Source organism: Oreochromis niloticus, linkage group LG6 (assembly GCF_001858045.2).
Source record: "Oreochromis niloticus isolate F11D_XX linkage group LG6, O_niloticus_UMD_NMBU, whole genome shotgun sequence".
Classification (NCBI taxonomy): Eukaryota; Metazoa; Chordata; class Actinopteri; order Cichliformes; family Cichlidae; genus Oreochromis; species Oreochromis niloticus.
The window spans coordinates 32902980-32927482 of NC_031971.2; the positions used below are offsets into that span (position 1 = coordinate 32902980).

The 24503-nt window shown below is 39.7% G+C and overlaps 2 protein-coding genes across 3 annotated transcripts in view; one reads left to right on the top strand and one right to left on the bottom strand.

Annotated features, from left to right (window-relative positions):
* On the top strand, nt 1-18691 carry LOC100697187 (Kv channel-interacting protein 2). Of its 2 annotated transcripts, XM_005458523.4 has the most exons (9): nt 5-766; nt 10260-10358; nt 10541-10665; nt 10832-10901; nt 13450-13520; nt 13908-14015; nt 14109-14213; nt 15761-15823; nt 15925-18691. In XM_005458523.4, the coding sequence occupies exons 1-9, from the start codon at nt 694-696 to the stop codon at nt 15970-15972; spliced, it is 762 nt and encodes a 253-aa protein (XP_005458580.1). In that variant the 5' UTR covers nt 5-693; the 3' UTR covers nt 15973-18691. The 2 variants fall into 2 exon arrangements, with proteins under 2 accessions (XP_019215162.1, XP_005458580.1); XM_019359617.2 differs by lacking the exon at nt 10260-10358 and having other exon boundaries at nt 1-766; nt 15925-16164.
* LOC100707214 (junction plakoglobin) overlaps nt 18056-24503 on the bottom strand; it is an 18498-nt gene continuing 12050 nt past the window's right edge. The window contains exons 6-16 of the mRNA XM_005458524.4: nt 24114-24315; nt 23681-23825; nt 23400-23503; nt 22956-23294; nt 22383-22535; nt 22163-22282; nt 21862-22012; nt 20836-20957; nt 20562-20601; nt 19690-19827; nt 18056-18915 (exon numbers count right to left, since the gene is read on the bottom strand). Of these exons, the coding sequence (XP_005458581.1) occupies nt 19691-19827; nt 20562-20601; nt 20836-20957; nt 21862-22012; nt 22163-22282; nt 22383-22535; nt 22956-23294; nt 23400-23503; nt 23681-23825; nt 24114-24315 (1513 nt within the window). The 3' untranslated portion in view covers nt 18056-18915; nt 19690. The remainder of the gene's footprint in view (nt 18916-19689; nt 19828-20561; nt 20602-20835; nt 20958-21861; nt 22013-22162; nt 22283-22382; nt 22536-22955; nt 23295-23399; nt 23504-23680; nt 23826-24113; nt 24316-24503) is intronic.

The window sequence follows — 24503 nt, forward strand, 5'->3', positions numbered from 1 at the left end:
CCCGGGGCGTCCTCCGTCTCCATGTTGCGCATTTATGGAGATAATATTCAAATTTTTTTCCTCTAATCACGACCTTGATGAAATACGAGTGAGTCATCCTTTTACTCTGCTGAGCCAACTCAAGGACGTGAAGCTGACAGGATATTGATCCGCAAGTATTAGGCTGCCGAGCGCCTCAAGTCCAAGGTGAGACCATCCATCAGAGAGCCAGGCATAGATTAGTAGGTACAGGCTCCCACATCCCTCTGCTGTGCCACTCCCTCTTTTGCTTCATCACTCCTCCCAGCTTTGATGGTTTACCTCTCTCTCTCTCTTTCTCTCTGTTCGCGTCTTTGCAAGGACACCTGTACACGCTCCAGCTGGCAGGCGGACTTTGGATGTTTGGCAGAAAATTAAAGTCAGCAGTACATTAGAACCTCAGACCCACCGAAGTCCCTCAAACTCTGCTGCGCTGTTGATAAGCGCGAAGAGGAGAGAGGGTTGTAGTTGGGAGTGCAGGGAGCAGACAGACGAGCTTTGCGCGGACTTTTGCGTCTCCATCGTTCATTTATTTGCAGCCCACACTGACTGATGCTCATAGAAAAGTGACATGCAATCGGGAGTGAATGCGCTGAAGTCGTAGATAAACTGCGGCTCGCACAGATCCTGCAGGTTCAGCTTGGTGATTCGAAAAGAACTGAGAGGGAGGGAAGCATGAAATCCACGAGTCAGGATCAGAGTTTGTCAGACTCCAGAGAGCTGGACAGATCTTACGACCCACTCACAGGTAGGCGTGTCGTCATGTCACTCTTGCTTTTGTTTGTTTTTAATAGTATTCTTTAATGATTTGGCGCTGTTTGCTGGCCTGGCTCAAATCTCCGCTAAGAAGTGCGCCTTCACTGCGGTGACGAAAGTTTTGGTTTGACGGCTCAATGATTCGACTATGGCACTTTTAACAAACCACAATCAAACAATTAGTGCGTGTCTGTGCACGTGAACTCCCTGCTCTACAGCTTCCCCAAACAGCAGCATAATCTGATCAATTATTCAGATCTCACAAGTATTTTCCTTTGAAATGAACTTTACTCCATCGTTTTAATAATAAGAATGTGAACTAATAGATCTAAAAATGTCAGGTCGCCATCATATGTTGAGTATTTTTAAGTTGGAACTATACTACTACCACTACTAATAATAATAGTGGTAAGATAAATAATGCTCCATATGAAGGGCTCAGCAAGAAAAAAAATGTCTTCCAATGTAAGCAATAAATGCAGTTAACGTAAAGAAGTGTTTGATTTACACCTAAATGATTGTATGTGAAATAAAAGATGGGTAAATAATAGCAATAGTGGTATTATTTGAGTCATTAGCTATAAATTTAACTGAAAGCAGTCCCCTCTGTGGCCCTGTGCTACTGATCAATTATTCATTTAACTAACGGACAGAAAATTAATCCGGAATTATTATTAATCACTGTAGAAATTTGGCAACAGCCACACGCCTAGCTTTAGGTTTTCAGCTGTGTTTCTTTTCTTCTTGTTTTCAGTTTTCTAAACAAGCAGTCAGAAGACATCACCATCTTACTGGTCTGCTTTTATCTGGGCCCTTTCCCCACCTCACTATTAAATAATTGACATAATGGTTCAATGACTTTGTTCCTCAAACGTCAGTGCCATTATCTGCTTACAGCATAGCAACATGATTCTTCTCAGATTAGCTGAAGGAGTGAAAAATGAACAAACACATTAATTTGAAAATAAAAAAGTGTTTTTTATATGAACAAAGTAATGGTAATGAGTAGTTAGGATGATAAAATCTCAATGTGGATTTACTGTAGTTTAGATAATCACACTGGTTGTAGGCCTTGAAGGTGAAAAGCAAGAGAACAGAAAAATATTGCCAAACAGGCTCTCATCACCTAAAATTACATCTAGCAGTGTGAGTGTTCGTAGCCTAATTAGATCAGTGAGGCTCTTCTCTCTTTCAGACATTTCACTGGTTTATTTTTCTCACGAGTGCTTGCAAACACAATCCTCTTTAGAGATCACACGCGCAGGTCTCTCTTTGCTTTGGCAGGCTGGTCTGTCATTTTTCTGACAGCTTCCCTAAATAGTCCTTTCCTTTAAAAATAACCACATAAATGTGTAAAAATAACCCCTTTAATATGGCGCACATAGCAGCACCATTTAGTTTTTATATGATGTTTCTAAACTACTATATGAGATAGATGTTAGACAGATGACAGTTTATTTCATAGCTGATAGCTGCTGTCTCAATAGCAGGTGTGATATCCATTCAGCAGCAGGTTAACCAAACAGAGAACAGGTGCATGAGGTTTTAAGAGGTGTTTAGAAGACACAAACAAAGTGTTTTATTAAACAGTGAAGCAGAGCCCGAAGCCTCTACCTTTCATCTCCATGGTTTCTGTCTAACAGCAACATATGCCTATGGAAAATTCTATTAAAGTGTATTTGAAATATTCATCAGATAAAATTCACACTGAACACTAAATGGTCTTTATGTCCAACCGTTCTTCTGTAAAGCTGCTGAAATCCTCATGTTGTCTACTTCTTGGTTCATGCATTATAGATACACATTACTTTGTGCACCACACTTATTACAGTGGTACAGGGTGCCTGCTGCTGTGGGACAGTTAAACCATGATGTCACAGAAAAACACCGTTAAAAAGGCATTGGTTGGTGGTTTGGGAAATCTGCTTAGATTGCATATGAAATTCTTGGAAGCAGCTTGCTATGATGGGCTTGCGACTTGTCCTCTGTGCACCTGATCTCTCATCCAAAGTCAGCTGAGATAGGCTTCAGGGCCCCCATGACCCTGGATTGAATAAGCTGTTAAGAAAATGGATGGATCAGAATTCAGTTCAAAAAGTGGACCCAAATGCAGACCAGGACTCAAAGTAATGAAACAAAAGATGAGTTTTATTCAAAGGCTCAAATACAAACACAGACACCACAAACCTGGAAAAACCACGAGAAGGCAAAAAGGTGGCATGACGCACAATTCAACAAAAGCTAATAGAAAGACTGGGATATTCATACAAACTCATCCCATACAGAAGGAAACCAAAGGTTTAAAATATGACCAAGAATCAGGCTCACTGTGGAATATAAAGAAATCAAGGCAGAAATCAGGCAATACATAAATACCAAACAGTAACTGGAACTCAAATACAAAAGCTAATCCTAAAGATTGTAACAACTATAGAATAGAATGAACTCAAGGAAGTAAACTCACCCCTAGAAAATCACGAAGTAAACAGAAATCAGAGACTTCACTAGATTAGAAACAGATCCAGTGTGTGACTGATGGATGGATGGATGGATGGATGGATGGATGGATGGATGGATGGATGGACTTGATACCTCAGCATAAAAACTGAGAATATTTAGCCCTTTGTCCAAAGTTTAGAAAATCAGTGTTAAAGCTCACTGATGAACACATTATAATGTGCTTGATTAATACATTCAAACCCAAAAGGCCAGGAGCAGGTTTCAAACCTTTCTGCATGTTTATTAATTAAATTGGGAGGTTTGGTAGGCAGAACTCATGTTTCAATCTTAACCTTAGTATTAATATTTTCGTGAGTGTTGTAACTATAGATTGGCTATAAAGATGTACCGAAATATGAAACATTCACAGTATCTCCACCATGACATCTTATCCAGTTTTATAGCCTCAAAGAACTACTTTAAATGAACTCCTCAGCCTACACTATCATGATACAAATATCTGAAATGACAGAAATAATCCTTGGGAAACATTTGTCTGAGCTGCACTTTAATGTTTTAGTTTTACCCACGTCCCATCCACTAACATGGAGCTGATGGGGTTTCTGACCTACACTGTAGTCAGCCACCAGGGAGCGATTGAAAGGTTTATCTTCACTAAAAGATGAAAACATCTTCTTGGTCTGAAAAGTATAGGCATTATAAAAGGGCCCTGAACCTGCATTATTTGGCCAGAAGGGGCTGAGTCCTTTGGTTGAACACTGATGTTTTCTTATATAAAAGTCTATGGGAAAATGACCCTTTAGCTCCCTTATACTATGACCTCAGTGACTGTTTTACTGATGGGTTTATGGATTCAGTCACCAGCTTCAGTCTTATTGAATACAGCATAATATTTATTTTTAAAATTATGATCTTCACTACAAAACACAAAAGAGAAAAAACCTGTTTATGTCTTTTATATACAGCTTATGGTCATGTGACAGAATAATTTCCTCGAGTGAACAAACATGCTTGTGATATGTATGTTTGTGTGTTTGAAGTGGCATCATTTTCAGGCATTTTTTATACAATACTCAATGATCAAAATATCACCTGAAACCATCTATAATATACAACACTTACACATTTCATTTCAAAATAAAAGCCTCTCATGAGCTAAAACTATTGATATGATCACTGCAGAGCTCATGCTGTCAGCTCCGAGTGAGCAAACTTAAGTATGTTTGCGTGTGTCAATGCTTTTTCATGAAATGGACTTCTATAATCTGAACTGCGTCCTTCTGGGGGATTATTGTAAGCATAGGAGCTGTTGCCCCTGGCAACATTAGCTTACAAATGTTCATTTGTCATGGCCTCCGAAAGTCAGCACGAAATGCTTACAGTTAAACAACACACAGTTGTTGGTTTAACTCACCTTTGCCAATTATTATTATTTTTACTTTAGAGATTAATTAAGCTTTTATAATGAACTGTAAAAGATTTTTAAGAATTGGTTAAAGATTAACTCTGGGAAAGAGAAGTTGGTCAGTAGTAATGCTTAGGTCATAGGTTGTGTATTGTCTCTCAGGATTTGTCCTTTTTTTTCCATGAAATAATGATAGAAAATACATTTATTATGAGTAAAATCATCAGAATCTGCTTTTGAAGATTTAAGTCTTTCACTTCATGATTAAATTGAATTCCAAAGTCCATATTTTCAACCACTTCAATGTTTTTTGTCATCTCCCTGATCCAGCTCATCAAAAGCCTAATCGTCAGGCCCATCAAAAGCTTAAAATCTGCTCAAGGTTTCTAAGAAAATTATTGACCCTTTATGAGTAAAACTTGCTGAGAAATATCTTCAGCTTGGCCTTCAGAAACTTTTAATTTCTTTTTCAACGTTCTTTCAGTGAATCTTACTTTCCCCCCCTGTGTGCTTTTTGAAACAGTGGCTGAAAGAGGCTTTAAATAGTAACAATGATGGCTCAAAGAGGCTGTAAATGTAGTTATACCAAAGGGTGAAAGAGGCTGTAATGATAGTTATAACGATGGGAAAGTGAACATTGATCTACCCCAGAGGACTGCACTTATTCAAATTGATTTACGCGATCAAAGTCACCCATGAGGGTCTCTTGAACTGACAAATAGCTGCTGGGTACTGTGAAATGTCAACATCGGCTGAAATAGCTGTTGAGTTTTGTTCATCCATAACTCCAGCTACCCCCTGCAGATATACGGTGCTCATTTGCAACACATATGGGAAAGGTAAACAGTTGCTTAATAATTAATCAGGTATGCTTTGTTGCTTTTGCTCATCTTCCAACTGTGTGAACGATTCAAATCATGACACAATGTCCCGCTAATGTTTATGAACCTGTGAACTCACAAAAGCAGCATAAAGCGTGCTTCAGCTCATTTAGTAGCTGTTTTTTATGCAAGAACAACCTCCAGTATTGTTTGTGTGTAAAACAGTCACATCAAACAGATTCCCTCATATGGGTTTTTAATAACTTAGGAAGTATTTGTGGCCTGGAATGCCCTGAAAACAGGGGCCTTTCTGTTCTTTTTACAGTTTATTTTGTGCTTTTTAAAAAAATCATTTATAATTTTGCCACATTCAATCACAAATCTGAGGTGTTTTTCATGCAGCGCGAGTGTGTGTGTGTGTGCATTTGTGTGAATGGCTGTATAAAGCTTTGTTTGTTTTTCCATGGTCATGCAGCTGCTGTATTTGATAGTTTGATTGATATATCCTCAGCATCCACTGTCACTGATGTTCATGATAAGTGCACTGAAAGGTTACTGCCACCCTGGGAGCTACAGTAATTGCTTAAAGAAGACAAAAGCTTGCTTCTACAGGCAAAAAAGCAAAAGAGTTTCACTGTGCATTTTAATAATTTTAATACTTTAGGTGTATTACTGCAATTTACAACTTGCTTATTTTGCATGTGCAAAGCGTCTTATAGTTCATATTTGCAGCATCCGCTAACAGTGACTGATGTTTGTGGGTTGATAGGTTTCTCTTTACTGTGAATAAAAAGTTTGCAGGTTAAACAGTTTTATTTGTTGTTCCATCATCATCATCATCATCATCATCATTTAAACACCTGATTTGTTAATTTCCTCTGCAGTTTCCAGTGTATGGATTAATAGGACTGTGTGTATGTCTGCAGTTCTTCTTGTGTCTGATCTCAAGCCATTCACTGCTGCTGCTGACTGCACACGTTTGTTCAGCCTTTATCTGACTTGGAGGCCTTTCACAATCTCAAACGCACCACTGCCCTCTGGTGGCAGAAAATATCTTTTTCTCTGGAGTCGTACAGAACTACTTTCATTTTTAGACCTTTAATCATCCCGTTTTTATCATAACTTATAAGAAATCTAAGCGATCCCAAGAAAGTTTTACACATTACTTTAATGTTACATTGAACCAGTAATGTTTTCTTTTTAAATTAAAGTTGAATCTAAATGTCTGTTTTCATGGTACCGCAGCCTTACCACTATGTTAGTAACCTAGTTAACAAGTAGAGGACGCTTTCCTTCATTAGCGTCACTGTCTTCTGCTTCAGTTATTTCTAAGATTGTTTTCTTTCTTTAAGTTTCTGTCTACTTCTTTCTTATTTCGTCGTCTTTGCAGGGTTTCATAGCTTTTTAAAAAATTTTTTTTTTATCATAGTGTATTTGCATATTTTAAATGTATCAATGGTTTTATTTGATTTTGTTTGATTTTGTCTTGATGTTTATAAGTCTGTAAAACTTTACATGTGATATTGTATTACACAAAACGGACTTGGTTTGTCTGAGAAAACAATGAGACAAAAGAAAGTTGTTGCTGGAAAAAAAGAAAAGAGAAGAAAGCAGAAAAAAGCAGCAAGCAGTGCTAAGGAAGTAAATGTCAGAATTGATTTCTCCATCCCCTCCTATCCACTTTCTGCTTGTCCTTGGTTTATTTGGGGTTAATATAATATTCCTGTGTCTGGCTTTGGAAAAGAGAGGCTAAAAAATCTTAACACAACCAAGAGCCTTTAACAATTCAATTCAGTTGTATTTATATAACACCAAATCACAGCATTAGTAATTAACCAATTAACTTTATATTGCAAATTCATATCGCTGCAAGATTATAGAGTTTATAGAAGTTGCTAACAGTGGATTTGTTTAGCAGGAAAATGTCTTCAGCAGATCCGGTCTCTGGGAGGGCGTGTGGTGCAAGAACAGCTAGGGAAGAGGAGCATGGCACAGTGAAAAACAGACATGAAAACAATAAATGCAGGTTCAATAAGAGAGAGAAGGGGCACAGAGAACAACAAATAAACTAGAGTAGAGAGAAGAAACAAAGTTAATGATGTGCAAAAGTGCCATATAAATGCATTAGAAGTAAGAAGAGGGGAACTGAGAGGTTCTCAGTGCATTATGGCCGGTCCCTAAACTGCCTGGGCCTTTAGCAAAATGACTAAGGGATGGTTCAGAGTCAGTTAGTCATACAAGTTTGAATTCTGTCAGATGGTAAATGGTAAATGGCCTGTATTTATATAGCGCCTTACTGGTCCCTAAGGACCCCAAAGCGCTTTACATATCCAGTCATCCACCCATTCACACACACATTCACACACTGGTGATGGTAAGCTACGTTGTAGCCACAGCCACCCTGGGGCGCACTGACAGAGGCGAGGCTGCCGGACACTGGCGCCACCGGGCCCTCTGACCACCACCAGTAGGCAACGGGTGAAGTGTCTTGCCCAAGGACACAACAACCGAGACTGTCCGAGCCGGGGCTCGAACCGGCAACCTTCCGATTACAAGGCGAACGCCCAACTCTTGAGCCATGATGAATAATTGAATGCAAACATGCTACTTAATTAATAATTGAGAAGTCCTGATATGTTTTCTTCTTCTGGCTGCTCCCTTTAGGGGTTGCCACAGCAGATCATCTGCCTCCATCTGACCTTCCCTAGTTTCCTCTTCCATCACTACATCCATGAATCTTCTCTCTAGTCCTCCTCATTTCCTCCGCCCTGGAAGCTTCACCTTCATTGTTCTTTGTCCAGTTTTTCCACTACATCTCTTCTGCACATGTCCAAACCATCTCAGCCTCGTCTCCCTAACTTTGTCTCCATATCGCTCGACCTGATCTTTCCTTCTGATACATTAATTTCTAATCATGTCCATTTCAGTCACACCCAAAGAAAATCTTAACATCTTAAGTTCTGTCAGCTGTGTTATTGTTAGTGTTACTGTCTCCACACATCTTAGCAAGTCTTGTAAAGTTTCTCTTCACTCTTGCTGCTACCGTTCTGTTAAAAATCCCCCCCGAGACCCATCTATACCCACTCCACCCTGCCTACACTCTCTTCTTCACCTCAATTGTGTGCTGTCTGTTGATTTTCAATGGTTTATTTAAGCTCATCCACGTTCCTCTCCTCTCCAGCGCAGAGGAGAGGAACTTCCACATCTCAAGTCTCTTTTCAACCTGCTCTCTACTCACTACATATCCCAATGCCATCTTCGAACAGAGACTCCTGCCTGACCTCATCTGTTTGCCTGTCCATCACCATCACAAACAAGAGGGGGGCTCATAGCTGATCCCTGATATAATCCCACCCCCACTTTGAACCCATCTGTCATTCCTACTGTGACCCCACCACTGTCTCGCTGTGCTCTTACATGGAGTACCTTCCTTGTGCAGTACCACAGTTCCTCTCTTAGCACCCTGTTGTATGGTTTCTGTAGTCCTGATATCTTTGACTGTTTAAAATAAATGGTAATTTAAACTGTAGTCATTCAGTTAGTCATTTAGGTTTTAATGTTTTTGAAAACAAAGCAGATCAGTTGTAAGTACTTTGCAGATAATCCTGAATGTTTTTCTTAAAAAGGTTAAGTGACAAAGTTGTGTTGTTGTGTCATATGATGTCATCTGGCCTTATTATTGCACCAGCTGCAATAATACAGACTTTATGCATGGTCCTTGTCTCCTCTATCGGTTTTACTACATCTTCACCCGGCATTATTTTAGGTCCAGCGGTACAGGAACATCACATATTGGGTAAATGTGTCTAAATTAATGCTACAGCTTTTTAACGAGTTAGTCAAAAATATGGAGGTTTTAAAAGATAATGAAGAAGATAGCTTTATGAAACCATAAAGAATTTGGCTGTTCTCTGAATTTTCACCTAGCAGCACCATCGCACTTTGAATTTGCCCAAGATTTCTATTGGCTATTTTGCTTTAGTAACAATTAACAAAAGTTGGCATTCTAACATGTTAAACTCAAACAGTAAACATGCTAAACATTATGGCAGCATTGCCGTTCAGTTTTTAGGGTTGCGGTGGCTGCGGCTGAGGTGACAGGGCGGGTTTTCTACAGTTTGAAGGCTGGTGGTTTGATCCCCGGTTTCTCCAATCTGTACGCCAAAGTATCCTTGAGCAAGATACTGAACCCTGAGTTGCTCCTGATGCATCCATCAGTGTGTGAACATTAGATAGAAAGCACTTACACAAAGGAAAAAGGTGCTTGTGTGAATGTAATGTTGTATAAAGCATTTTGAGTGCTCAGGTAGAAAAGTGCTATATTATTTAAATGCTTACCACACTGTCAGCAATGCTTGCAGCGCTGTGTTAGTATTACAGACCTACTTTAAACATTTCAAATGATAGATAATTCGTTGTTGTGTTTGCTGACTCCAAAAAGCAGTTAATTTATATTTAAAGAAACCTTATAGTTAAATAAATAATTACACAAACATGGCTTCTTTTCATATCTAAAGAGTAATAAGATTATATAATGTTAAACATTTAGGAATCTCTCAGCTGATTTCTGTATCTTAGAGGAGCTCGGACTTGAGACTTGACTCTGCTGGGTCCTGTCCCAACAGATGTAATGGGTCACACAGATTCAAAGCAAGGTCAGCAAACTTATTTTTATGCAAGACAAGTGATTCCAAGTATTTGAGTCTAGTTTGCCCAGTGTTTTATCCACTTAGCATGGCGCTGACTTTGTGGGCCACTGTGTCTGCCTCTAATCTCTGGTCTGATCTGGTTCTTTCCAGGTAATCCTCCATCCAAACCCAATAAAAAGACCTTAAAGCAGCGCTTCCTCAAACTGCTGCCCTGCTGTCGTTCTGGCTCCAGCTCTTCAGTTAATCAAAGCAAGTGTTAGGACACGCACTTTGTCACACCACATCAATTAAATTAAACACAAACAAAACATAGATTTTTACTCTTTTAGTCTCTTTGCATTTTCCTCCCTTAAGTTTCCATCATTTCAGGGACACTCTGTTGCAGTTCAAAGAGAAACTGTTTCCTTTCTGTCTTCATTCCTCCGATGCAGGGAGCATAGTTGAAGATGGTGAACTATCGACAGTCTGTTACAGACCTGAGGGCCTTGATCGTCTTGTACAGCAGACCAAATTCAGCAAAAAAGAGCTGCAGGTCCTCTACCGGGGATTCAAAAATGTCAGTCAACGTTTCCTGGAAATGATTGATCATTCCTCTTGCAATGAATGCGCAATACTTGAAAACCATCAATTATGATGCGGCTCTACTGTGCTATTTATGTGCATTGGAAAGTATGTGTTAAGGGGTTTTTTTTGTCCACATAATATTTTTATGATTTCCACAGGAGTGTCCGAGTGGTGTGGTGAATGAGGAGACTTTTAAAAGCATCTATTCCCAGTTCTTCCCTCAGGGAGGTCAGTCACACTCACTTCCTTTTACCCCATGTTTTACATTTTATTTATGATTTTTTTCTAAGGAGCTAGGTAGGAGGAAATGTTCGGTCTCATCTATCTTCAATGTGTTCACTGAGGTTTGAACTGGTTAGGTGCGTTCAATTCAAATATGTAGTATTCAAATTATAATACTTTCAGCTTTGCTTTACTATGACAGTGACAAATAACATACACATTTGTGGTTATAAACACTTCTTTCATCTTTAAAAGCAGGGACAAATTATACACAATACCATGCAAAAGTCTTGAACCACCTCTCATATTTTGCTTCCAAGGCACCAGACTATGAATGTTTTTTTGTTTTTTTTAAGTGGTCTTTTGTCACAGTGGGGATTAGCGGAAGGAGGACCCAAATGCAGGACTCTTGTGCGATGAACTCAGTGCGTTTATTTGCAAGGATGTAAATATTACATAATAAATCCCCGTGCCATGTCTTCTTCCCAAAGTCCGTGCTCCATGTTCTCCGCTCCCATGTGTCTGCACAACCCGTGCTCACTGCCCTCTCGTTTTCCACGCTCCTCCTGGGGGAAATAACAGAGGCAGCCGTCAGGACACTTACAGCAAGCATACACGCACTAAACTTGGCTCACTAGGAAAACTGACATGGAGTCTCACGCAACAGAGCGTAATCACACTCTTAAATAGCTCCTCCGACGAGGCTGATCAGCTGCAGGTGCGTGGCATGATCTTCAGGTGCGGCCAGCCACTTGGCAGGGCCACACCCACCAGGCCTGAAGGTGCCTGTCACCCGGCCTATCGGATACAGCCGCACCCACACGCACACACACACACACACACACACACACCTGCCTCTACATACAAGCATGGAAACACAGGAACAGCAGCACAGTGTAGCAAAAACACATAAAATATAATATGAGTCCACACTGCTCATGGACCCTGGGTCCCTGACAGGCTTCAGCAATAGTTCTCCAGGTTTTCTGAAGGTCTTTCAAAGCTTTTCTTTGGACATTAGCTGCTTTTTCATTCATTTTCAGTCCTGAGCATTTACAGAGGAAAGCTGCTTAACATTGACCTATGAACTGTTTAAAAATGAAAGGTATCAAAGTCAATCAATTTTTTTGTTAAAACCATGAAGAATGACAAAGATAACCTAGTCTGACAGGCATCAAATTGCTAAAATAAGGCGATTCCCAAAGAGCTGTTAGCAGGAAACCTGGCTTGTCTCAGCATGTCGTGCAGTGTATCCCCAGAAAATTTGAGGAAACTGGACAAGTGTAGGAGAAACGAAGAAATGGCTGGTTTAAAAAAATCTATAGCACATGAACACTGTCTGAAAATCAAGCAAAGACCTGAAACAGGACCTGAGAGATGCATCTGGCCCTTCTGCTGATCTTTATACTGTTTGAAGCCTCATCAGAAATGGTCTCAGTGGAAGGGTGCCTGTGAAGAAGCCATTCTTGAGGAATTAATACAGGGAAAAAAGGCTGAGGTATGCCAAATTACACAAGAACTGGACTAAAATGTGAAAATTTGGGTTCAGATTGTAGTAAGTATATACAGAAGAGGACAGGAGAGAGGTACAACAGTGATTGTCTATAGACAATCACTGTTGTACCTTATAAAGCTCTCTGTAAAACACTGGAGGCTCTGTCATAGTTTGGGGCTGCATTTCAGTCAGTGTTATTGAGGATCTTGTCAAAATTTCTGGAATTATGAATTATTTTGATCCATCATCTGGAAAGCATCTGCTTGGCAACAGCTTCAATCTTCACAATGACAATGATCCCAAACACACCACCAGTGCTGTGAAAGCTTACCTGAATAGAAAAACAGACAATGGAACACAATCAGTCATTGATTGACCTCCCCAGAGCCCGGACCTCGACATTGCTGAAGCAGTGTGGGATCGTCATGACAGAGAACAGAGCAACATCCACAGAAAAGCTTTGAAAGTCCTTCACGAAGCCTGGGGAACTATTTCTGACGACTACCTAATACAATTAAAGGAAAGCTTGCCTGGGAGAGTTCAGGCTGAGTTGAAAGTCATACCAAATACTGACTTTCCGTTAGAATTGCACAAACTCAGTTCTTGTCTCATACACTGTACTTCCAGGTATGTTTGCACATGTTTTTTAAAAACTTGCTACATCTGTTTCCCATTTTCCTTGCTAAATATATTATAATGAGTGGCCCAAGACTTTTGCACAGTGCTTGTATACTTGTTAATTGTGTTTATCTGGGTTTAACTGAATCTGCAGTCATACCTTAATACATTTAAAATCAGACTTTTTGCGTAAGTGTGCTTGATATAATTTGTGCATAGATAAAATGTGTTTGCATGTTTTTGCATGTTTACAAAATGTGATTTACAACTCACAACTGAGCAGCACCATTTAAAACACTATGCACATTCGATTACCTGTCCACATTTTTAATGTCTCTAATATTTTTCTGTTTCTGTCAGTTTAGGCTGTCATTACAGAAAATCATTGACGTGACTGCTGCACAGTTACAGTAACTTGCTTTCTTGTATTCTCTTATGCAGATTCAAGTATGTATGCACATTTCTTGTTTGAAGCCTTTGACACACAGAACAATGGCTCGGTCAGCTTTGAGGTGAGATACACACCTCAAAGCCTCCTTTCATTCCCTGCAGCTCACACAGATGTTTTCCCTTTTCCTTTTTCATCTTCTTTACTGTCCTTTTCTTTATCTATGCTGTGTAGTTACTTGATTATACTTTTTCTTAGAGTTTGGAAGAAAGCAGCATAAAGCTTTGTTCTTGGTGCACATCTTGTATAAATCTCATTACTTTTTAAAATGATTTCACTCTGTTGGTGAAACTCTGTGGGTGTCAGTAGCACAGGGTTGGAACTGAAAAAACATAAAACATAGTATCAATACAGCAAATACTGCAACGTTTTGTCTGTGCCTTTCCTCTTTATTGTGCTCTTCACTTTTTATTCTCTCTCATTCAGTGCCTGTTTTCTTTCCCTGCTGTAGGACTTTGTTATAAGTCTGTCCATCATCCTGAGAGGCTCCATCACTGATAAACTCAACTGGGCCTTTAATCTGTACGATATCAACAAGGACGGCTGCATCACCAGAGAGGTAAACCAACCAATCGCTGCCTGTTTTTTCTTTTTATTACTTTGGCAGCTCATATCTTTTTCATATTTATTTTCCTTCTGTCTGTTCTTCCAGGAGATGACAGAAATAATGCACTCCATCTATGACATGATGGGGAAGTATACATACCCCCACATGAAAGATAGTGCCCCGAAAGAGCATGTTGACAGCTTCTTTCAGGTAAAACTCACAAATAATCAGATCACACTTCACCACACATCTCCAACACTGAACTCAAAGTGAGTCAGAATGTACTGAAAGTGATGGGTAAAGCATTTACTTTATTTACGGTGTCACTGTTGTGCCCATTAGTGTAAATGTGGAGCTGTGGGTTAAACAGCCAGCTTCGTCAGAGAGTCGATATCTGTGAATTTTAATATTTTGCTTTTGCTCTGCTTCGTACACACAAAAATAACCCAAATTAAAGACATGTTTTATTTCTAAATTGGGCTTTTAAATGAAGAATAATCGTCCAAAAGGCAAAAAATTGAAACTAAACAGTATGGCTCAGAAAACAGATCCCTATGCAACAACATATCTCGAGGCAGCCCTTTCTGGCTCGACACAGATGATAGTAACAGAAAAACTTTTGTCTATGAGGCAGGATTTACCCAGTCTAATGCTGATCCAGGCACACCCACTGCCTAATGAGACTTATTTAATAAGACTGTGTGATCCACATTTTCAAAAGCTTAACTCAGATCTAAATAAAGCACTATTTTCAATAGATTGCTGTATATCTTACCAAGTTACAGCCCACTCTCGATTACTGGGAAGACTATTGCATGGTGTCACCTGCCTGCATGCGAGTGAAGGCAGGTGAAAGCGTATCTTCATGCCTGTGCACAACATAAATAAGCAGGAATCCACCTTTCCAGCAGTTTGGTAGTGGTGATTAAACTAGAACATGTTCCATGGACTTCCAGTGAAAATGGGTGGTTGGCAGTGCCAGAAAGCTGTGAAAAAAACACCCTGACGTCAATGATTATGGGAGGACTGACTGAAAGGAATTCAGTGATGATCCATAGTGGCAGCCCACTGCTAATTTACTTCCCCTGGAAATTTCCCCAGCTTCCATTACTGTTTCTGAGTCCCTTTGAAATGTGGACTTTTTTTTTGAAAGGCAAGGAGATAGCATGGACTTCACACCAACTGAGAAAGCCTGAGCTATGATGTTTGGGCTACTTAATGTACCCACTAGAGTTACTATAGAACATAGTTTTTTTTAGGCCAATCCCTGTTTTTTTGTGTCATCTGGTAAAAGGATTTTTGTCCTGCAAGGTTGGAGCATTTCCAGAAATGTCTAGTTGGCTCACAAACACAAATGTAAACAATGCAGGTTTTAAAAGATTTTGCAAATATGTGAAAGAACTTTTAGCACCTGGTAAAACTAAACTTGGAGAATGGGGTCAATACATTTTAAACTTTCATAGTTAATGTTCCTATTTGTGTTTGCCATATTGCTTTATTTATTGGGTTAAATATAGGGTCATGATCGACCGTAACGGGGTTGGCTGTTATTAATAATGTCACAGAACTTTCCATTATTTTTTTCAGCACAAATGGGTGAGAGCCTGTAAAAACTATGAAAAGTTGTAAGAGAGGTAGATTTTATAATTACAAATGTCACATCTGCACATCCCTTCATTTATGACTGGGGTCATGAATGAACTCATTTAGTTACTTAAAAGTTAAATCATCATTTATAACTTGTTGCATTTTTCCAGAAAATGGACAAGAACAACGATGGAGTGGTCACGATGGATGAGTTCTTGGAGACGTGTCAGAAGGTTAATAATAATATCTGTCTAACTTTAAAACAGCAGTGCAGCTACACATCCACCTCTACAGCTGCTGAAAATACAGAATTCTTCCCTTTTTTCTTTTTCAGGATGAGAACATCATGCAGTCCATGCACATGTTCGATAATGTGATCTAAGGATTGGTGGACATAGACAGAAAACAGATTTCTCACCTGTTTGGAGCGCTCTGCTCAAATGCAGCTCATCGCCAGCGTGGATGAATTTTCTGAGCTTCAACAGCGGTCCAAGGTTCAAGTAGCAGTGACTTAAAGATACCGACCCCAAACACACATTTTCTAAAATACTTTTAATGAATAGACTGAGCAGAATGAGTCAAGTGTTGATGCAAAATTACCTGACTTGTGGGGAATGTGAAATTTTATTTTTTATACTACACATACGAATGAAAGCGTTAAAGGTACACTATGTTGCAGTCTGACGAAAACAAGAATTGCTAATGAACAGTTTCCTCAAGCAGCAGATATGCACAACAAGCAGCTGCGATTTTAAAATTTGATGACGTTCTTTCTAAATTATGACTATTACAATATTTCTCTATTGCATGTGTTCACACACTAAAGTGAGACAGTGGCACCGGATATACAGACGTGGAACAAATGGAATAACTCTTAAATGTTGTAAAGTATCACACACTCTCTCTAATCACTCTTGTCCTATAACAGAGGATAGCTTTAAGTTTGAAATCAAAGCAATAACCTTACATATTATCAGTCCTTATCTGTCCTCTGTGTTCTTATGGAGCTCACCACTCACATTTACTATAATTGTGCATATTGTGTGCATGATGTATCTGTTTTCATTGAATAGTTTAATGAAAGTGTTAATATATTTTCTATATGGGCATAGTAATGATGGTGAGGAGGAAACTAAATAAAATCACACAGTTGCTATGCAAAAGAAAAAATCATTAAATTACTGAAATATGATTGATGGGTTTGGCTCAGGTTACTTGTTTTTTTTTTTTAAAAGTGCTGAAACAGTGCTTAAGAGGGTGTCACCTGTCTAGATTATGATGTGCATTACATTCATGCAACAGAATGTAATGAGAGCCGAGCTTTTAAGAGGTTCCTGGCACAACTTCATCTGCAGCCAAGGTGCATGGAGCAAGTTCAGCAACACTTCATTTATATTTTATTTCTAATGTGTTTCAACTTGTTGATTTTTTTTGGGTCAACATAAAAACATGACAAACAATACGTACGCAGTTCATTGCTCAAATACGGTGTTGTCTGTCGGATGCACCCTTTCTCCAGAAGCAATAATTGGACTAAAACCAAATGATCACATATCCAGCCAATCATAGGAGGTGCCAACACAGTATGTGGCTGTGTTGGTGGCTTTGTAATTTTCTATGCCACACCTATCCTAAAACAGTGCTCTGATGAAGTCTACGAGTTGAATCAGTTGAGCAATAAAGTCTTTCTATAAACTAGGCGTTGCACAAGTTTGCAGTTTTAAAGTCTATCAGCAGAATGTAGTTTTATTTACACACCCCCCCCCCCCAAAAAAATAATCTTGGGCTTATCCAAATCAACGGAAAACCAGTTTTAAATACGTCCACAGTGTCTGTTTTCACATCCTCTCCTCTGATGTTGCAGTCGTCTCTTACTTGAACACCTTCAGCACTAATTTGGCTCCGAGAGGATCTTTAAAACTTTAACAGCAGGAAACGTTGCAGTGTATTCAATTAAACAATATAATTCAATAAAACCATTTTTGCCTTTAAATCAGACGACTAATGACAAGAGTAATAAAGAACTTGCGTAAAAAAACAACAAAAAGAAAACAGCAGGTGATTAATCAGAACTCCAGCTGGGAGGAAGTTGTTCAACTGAGTGTTGCCTAAGCAGACGATATAAACCCAGCAGACAACTATTAGATGTACCTAGCTCGTACTGGGTTGGACCCAAATCTGTCTTTGTGACATGGATTTAACTAATTTCCACATGATAAGCGTAAGAAAATGGATGTACAGAAAACAAGAAAAAGCACATTTCTGATTTATAACTCAATAAACATGAACACAAGAACATTTTGAATATATATCCTTTATTTTTATTAAACAAAATTTAAGTAAAAACTCTTAATAAGTAGAAAGACAAATTTCCCTGTCAGTAGTTTTTTTTTCAACCACAGCTGTATTATCTCATGTGTTTACTACGGAGTTGGACAAATCTGTTGCACAAGTATGTAAATGTGTTTTTTTTTCAGTGACTACATATGATTTCCTCTCTAAACTCATTTTAAAATCAAAGGCATCTCTTTCCTTATTTTCTGGTAATTGTGCATGATGTGAAACTTTCCCAGTAAATAACTTATAAAAGTTGAAGATGACTCTTGAAAACAAACAAACAAATAAAGCAACCGTACTGATCAACTACAGTCCAAATAAAACGCATCAGATGATCACAGAAGAGAAGGGAGCAGCCGTACAGCGTTAGCTCGAGTATCTCCGCTTCTCCCCATTCGCTCACGTCTACTAAATTTTGTGACACGTGAAAGAAGTGTTAACCACATCTTCGCTGACTCTTGGGCCACAGTGTGAGAAAACTGACAGTATATAGAGCCAAAACTACAGCAAAGTCGGAAATGTGTCTTACAAAGGCGTTAAGCGGAGTTGGTGAGTAGGTGCACTGTGCACGCTGAGCCACCTCTGGCAGTGTTTTCAACTATTATTCTCTTTTTCTTTCTTTTTCTTAAAAAAAGAAGAAGCTACGATTATCATCACAAAATAAAATCTCTTTGGCATAGAATACCCACCCAAAAGCGTAAACAAACACGCACACTCATGCACTCACTCTTAGAAGGTTCTTAAAAAAAAAAAAAAAAAAAAAAAACTACAAGCATCAATGTCAAAATTATAATCTGCAAAATTATGCTATAAAACAAAGTTGAGCCCTGTTAAGATTATGAGTCCCATACTCGGCAATAATTGTATATATTACATCAGGTGGAGAGCAGAGGGAAAGACCTTTCGTGATGACCACATTCTACTCTTCTGTGTCCTGTTACATCCTAAATCAGCTCTTGGCTGCCTTCTCCTCGTCTGCTTCTTTCTCCTGAAAGAATAAAATTTAAAAAAAAGGAAAGAGTTATTTCACAAAAACAAAGATGTGTTTTTATCTTTTTTTCTTGCTCTGAAATGAGCAGGACTTTATTTGAAAAAGGGTGATAACATTTTGCTGTTAAAGCATTTCAGAGGTACAGGCTGCAGTGCTTTTAAAGTGCATTAGTACACTACATTAAAACCACTGATAAGTGAAGTTGAAGGCATTGATCATCTGTTTATAATTTAATGTTCTGCTGGGAAACGCTAGGCCACGGTATTAATGTGGATGACACGCCTCGCAACACCTACAGAAATGGCCTAAGATGTTTTCCTGTTCTCCTAACTCCCAAGAATCTAATTTTTACTGATAATTTCAGGCTGCACAGAGAAGCGGCCCCACAATTCCCAACATCCAAATCCTCCGCCGTCAATGACCCACTGTTAGACACTACAGGACACCCCCACAGGATCTTATACAGTGGATATTACATGTGGTTTATATATTGTGGCTGATCACAATATATAACAAGAAAATAACATTTAAAAAAAAAGTACAGAGATAAATTCTACACGCTGTATAAAGCGTTTAAATGTTTCTTCTGTGTTTTTAAGAAACCCCAGAGAAGATAAGAATTTGATTTTTACTTATTCAAGTTCAAGATTATGCTTTTGAAGCTTGGACTTTGTGCACACACACAAATGGCATTATTTCTCACACAGTCCCGATCAGCTGAGTCTAAATAAAGTAAGATGACTGGCTGAAGTAACATTAGCATCTACTGACCTTAATAAGGTTCAGGTGGGTACTGTTGTCTGTCGTAGGGCAAACTGGCTGCGTATTCGTCATGCATCATATTTCCATCCATGCCTTCCAAGGGCATGTCAACTGGATATCCGTATCCTTGGAAACCAGGATCTAGCTCTGCAAAACATAAGATGTGTAATTATTATATTAAGGAACATTTCTGGATTACTGGGATCAAACTGAGGGAGAAAAAAAAAAAAAGGATTTTTTCTTTTTTTTTTTTGTTAAACTTAGTTGGATCAGAGTAAGAAACAAAATACCAAAACCATAAAAGGAAAAAAAGGCAAGTAAAGGAAAGGATAGGACAAAGATGCAAACACAGATAATGAAGAAACACCATGATGTGGGTGAGAGGAAGACCTTAACTTGGTAATAATGAAAAGGAAATGATGTATCAGGAAAACAAACACAGAAACAAACAAACACAAAGTTGTTTTCAATGTATTCATTTTAGATTTTGTTAGATTCTGGTATAATACACCTTGATTGAGGAAAAATTATATAACTAACAAAGCACAGATGGAAAGAATTGATAAAAAAAAAAGAGCAAGTTTAAAATTAATTTAAGATATAACTGACGGTTCATGCGAATCTCAAGACAGTGCTGCTTTCTTTTAAGTTTGAATGAAAATTTTTACTTTACATGAAAAATAAGTAGCCATGTGTTTTTTGTGCTACTGGATAAGCTCATTCTTATAGCTGCCAAATAATGACAGTAGTTTGTAAGCAGCAGCAGGGAGGCAACCTGCTAACAAATTATAGCGCTTTCATGCTGCGGCTGCTCTCCGTGGTGTAGTGACCCACTGCTGAGGAATGTGCTGTATGTGCACATTTCAGCCACAGTTACTCACCATCTGGATATGGTCCCTCCATGGCAGCTGCGTTGTGGGCCTGCAGAGAAGTCACGAGAGGGCAAAGGTCAAATGAAGCCAACACTTTGATGCAGAAAGTTTTTTAATGGCCGTTAAAGTGCTATTAGAAAGTTTCTTCAAATTAAACCATTCCGCAAAAATGCCAAGATGTATTTGACACAGAAACAAGCGACGTGAATAAACAAGTGTACGAGAATCTTCATTAATCTTCAGCTGTCGTGTTCGTGCATCAGAGGGTGCCACACGCACTCACCATCTCCCAGGCAGCGGGATCGTTTTTGAACAGAGAGTGTGTGAGCTCCACAGACACTCGCTTCCTGTAGTCTGAGTTCTTATCCTCGGAGATGCGGAAGAGGACGGCTGCGGCGTAAGTAGCTGGAGGGGAAAGAATAAGAAAACAGTCAGTGGTCAGGGTCAGTGTTAGTTAATAAACTTTGAAAGCTTAATATCTGGAACAGAATGTCCTTTACTTTGAGCTTCAGCACATTGGTGCAAAATAAAATGACCAACAGTGCGATTTACAGTGGTTTTGCACTATTTTAAGGTGATCTATGAGTAAGCGTGGCCTTTTTAAACATCTAGAGCTCAACGTTTTAGAGTTTACAAGTATAACAGAGAGCATATAAGACAAAAAAACGCATTTTATTTTTTTGGAGTGAAATCCTTCCTACCTGAAGTCATTCCTGATAAAGAAATGTGCAGCTACATCCTGTTTGTTTAAGGCTTATTATACTTCATTTGGGCATTTTCCTCCTTAACAATGTAATTATAGTGACAGACTGTTGTATCTACAAGAGCTTCTAAATGTGAAGCTACAGCCAGTTAACCTGCGTCAGCATAAAAATAAAATGGAAACGGGGTTTAAAAAAACAACAACAACAAAACAGAATAAAACAGCCCAAAATATGAGTACCTGCAGTGCTAAAGTGTACATATTAGCATGTTATATCTTCTTGTTTGTTTGTTAAACTGAATTAACCAGGACAACAAGCTGGTGTTTCTGTAGCATCTACTATAAAGACAGAACCTAACAACAAGAAAACAGAATTTCACACAACAATGTTTCCATTATTGTGTATTCTTAAAATGTAGTTTGCAACATTTCATTATGGAATGCATAGAAAAGCATAATGACTCGCAAAATGGACTTGTGCAAGTGCCTGGAAACTGCACTTACAGTAAGCACAGCACTTGAGCAAATCGACTTTGTTATTTTCCATCTATGACTAAATGCTACATTACAGTAAGCTAATTACAGTGCATTATGTGCATGTTTTACCAATGCCCTCGTTGTTGGAGTGCAGCAGCTCCATCAGTGGAGCCGAAGCGCCCTCGGCGTCAATGAGCTCAGCTGATGGTTTGTCCACTGCCAGCTCGCACAGGACGCCTGCTGCCACGCGCTTCACGTTGTCCACTGGAGAGTAGAGTAGCTGTAGAAGACAAGAAAAAAATAAGTTTAAGAAAAACAAACACAAGTGCGAATTGAAAGTAAGTAAGTGAAGTTTATTTATTAAGCGCATTTCATAGACAGGCCGTCACAAAGCGAATTGTAAAAGCTTCGTTTCTGTTTCTTTGTTTACCTGGACAAACAAAGGAATGGTCTGGAGATTGGCGATCTCTGCTCTGTTAACAGGATCTCTGGCTAGTATGTGCAGAGCTCCTGTGCAGCCCTCCACAATCTCCTCCATCCTCACTCCATCCTTAGAACAAAACATGAATAGAAAAAATGTGATTCTACAGAAATGCTACAATGTCGACAGAGGGATCATAAACTTCCTTTGACATGAGCCCATCATGTACCTGGTATGTCTGGTGGTTGGATGAGCCATGTTTCTGGGCATCCTGGTGGGCTTTGAGCAGCAGGTTGATCAGACGGGGGACTGCTCCTGCATCCCTCAGAGGGGCCTGGTTGTCGTCGCACAGGGCCAGGTTACGAATCAGGCCAACCGCAGCCTTCAGGGAAGAAAAAACAAGCAAAGATAGACTGATTATGCAGTTCTGTTATTGGTCAGCAAGTAAAATGACTGGAAATGATCTCAAACTTTTGTTTTCATTAGAATGTGGTGTGCTGTTTTTCCCCTCTAAATCCCAGTCTTGTAAAACATACTGCTCCTGCTGTCATGTGCATTTCATGCTCTTTCAGGATGGCTGAAACTCTGGCTCTCTGCCCTACTTGCTTTGCCCACTTTGGCCATCTGTCCAGCTCCCAGTGTCTACCACTGGACTCTTTAAAGTACTTATTTCACAGTCTTTAATTTTTTCCCCCGCATAAAACCACCTTCTTTCAGTCAGATCCTTTCTTCCATAAATTACCACATTTCTGTTGCGCACATTTTTGCCCCACTTTAGAATACCCTTCCCTCTTTTACCTACCTTGATGACGGGCCAGTGGTAGGGTTGGTTGAGCAGCTTGACGATGGCAGGGATGCCATAATGTTTCCTCACTGCATGCTGTGCCATCTCAGCCTGCTGGTGGCGTGAAGTCAGGTGGCGTAGAGCGCAGACGGCGGGTTCAGTCACATCCTCCTTCTCACCGGCACGCAATATGGCATGGATGAGCGCCTCAACGCCATTGCTCTGAGTGACCAGAGATTTGTTATGGGCATTGTTGCATGTGAGGTTAGACAGGACGCCGGTTGCACAGGTGAGCATATTGATGTCATCTGAACTGAGCAGGGTAACCAGCTGCTGCAGCAGGCTGTCCATACCCTCCTGAAAGAAAGAAAAAAAGACAGATATTCCCCATTAGTTCCTGGTGGGTGGAAATATAGCAAAAAGAACGTGAGAAAAAATAAGTAAGTAAAGCTGGACTCAGACCTGTTTGGTGGCAGCATCAGAGAGGTTCCTGAGAGTCCAAAGGCAGTTTTGCGTCAGACGCTGGCTAGAGCCAGTGATGTGTTTGCCTAGAGCCTGCATGCCACCTGCAGGGAAGAGAGAAGTAAAATTACTCAGCTCTCAACAACATTTAATAAATTATGCTGTCAAGAAACACAGTTACCAAGGAGCCATTGGCCCCTGTTCAGATAACAAAGCTGACACACCTGTATGACTAGCTTGTGCACACAGGTGTTTTAACACAGAAAACCTATATCACATACCAGCATCTACAATGGCGGGTTTGTTGCTGGGGCACACAGAGAGGACTTTGAGCACACGGCTTGTGGTCCACAGCAACTTCTCGTAGTTGTAGTTTCTCATGATATGAACGAGACCTTCGGGGCCCCCGTTGGCAAGGATGATCAGCTGTTAAACAAAGACCTTTATGAAAAAGAATTCTTACATTTTACAATGCACACTTCTAACTAAGCCATGACTTTCCTGGCACATGTCAATCCATTACACTAAGCAAACAAACAACCACACCCAGCCAGCACCTGAACAACTCTGTTCTCATGCCACACCCAAAGCAAAACACATGCACACACACGCACGGCACTGTCGACGGTTTCAGATTGCAGTCTTTGTGTAACGTAAGCACGTGGTAACAAAACATAAAACAAGTCCAAACAAAAATAATACATTCACACACACCTTGCTCTCCTGGTTGCCGTATGACAGCAGCTGCAGACAGTCTGTGGTGATGGCCAGGAACTTGGGGTTACTCTTCTTCAGCAGGGGAACCATTTTCTGCAGTCCATCTGCCAGACGAACGGCCATCTTAGCTCCTTCCTGGTGCAGCAGCAGGTTGTGAAGCGTGGTGATGGCGTAGAAGAGCACAGATTCCACAGGGGAGCTGTGGGAGCAACGAGGAAGAGAAACATGCGTGTTTAGTGTGCGTCACAAAATAATCCTGTCTATTTTTCGTTTGGGCCAATTGTGTTTTTCCTTATTTTCCATCAGATATACCAGTAATCCCTGCGAGTCAAAAGCTCACTTGTTTGTTGGGCTGAAGTTAATCATCTTGTCCCATTTAGATCTTGC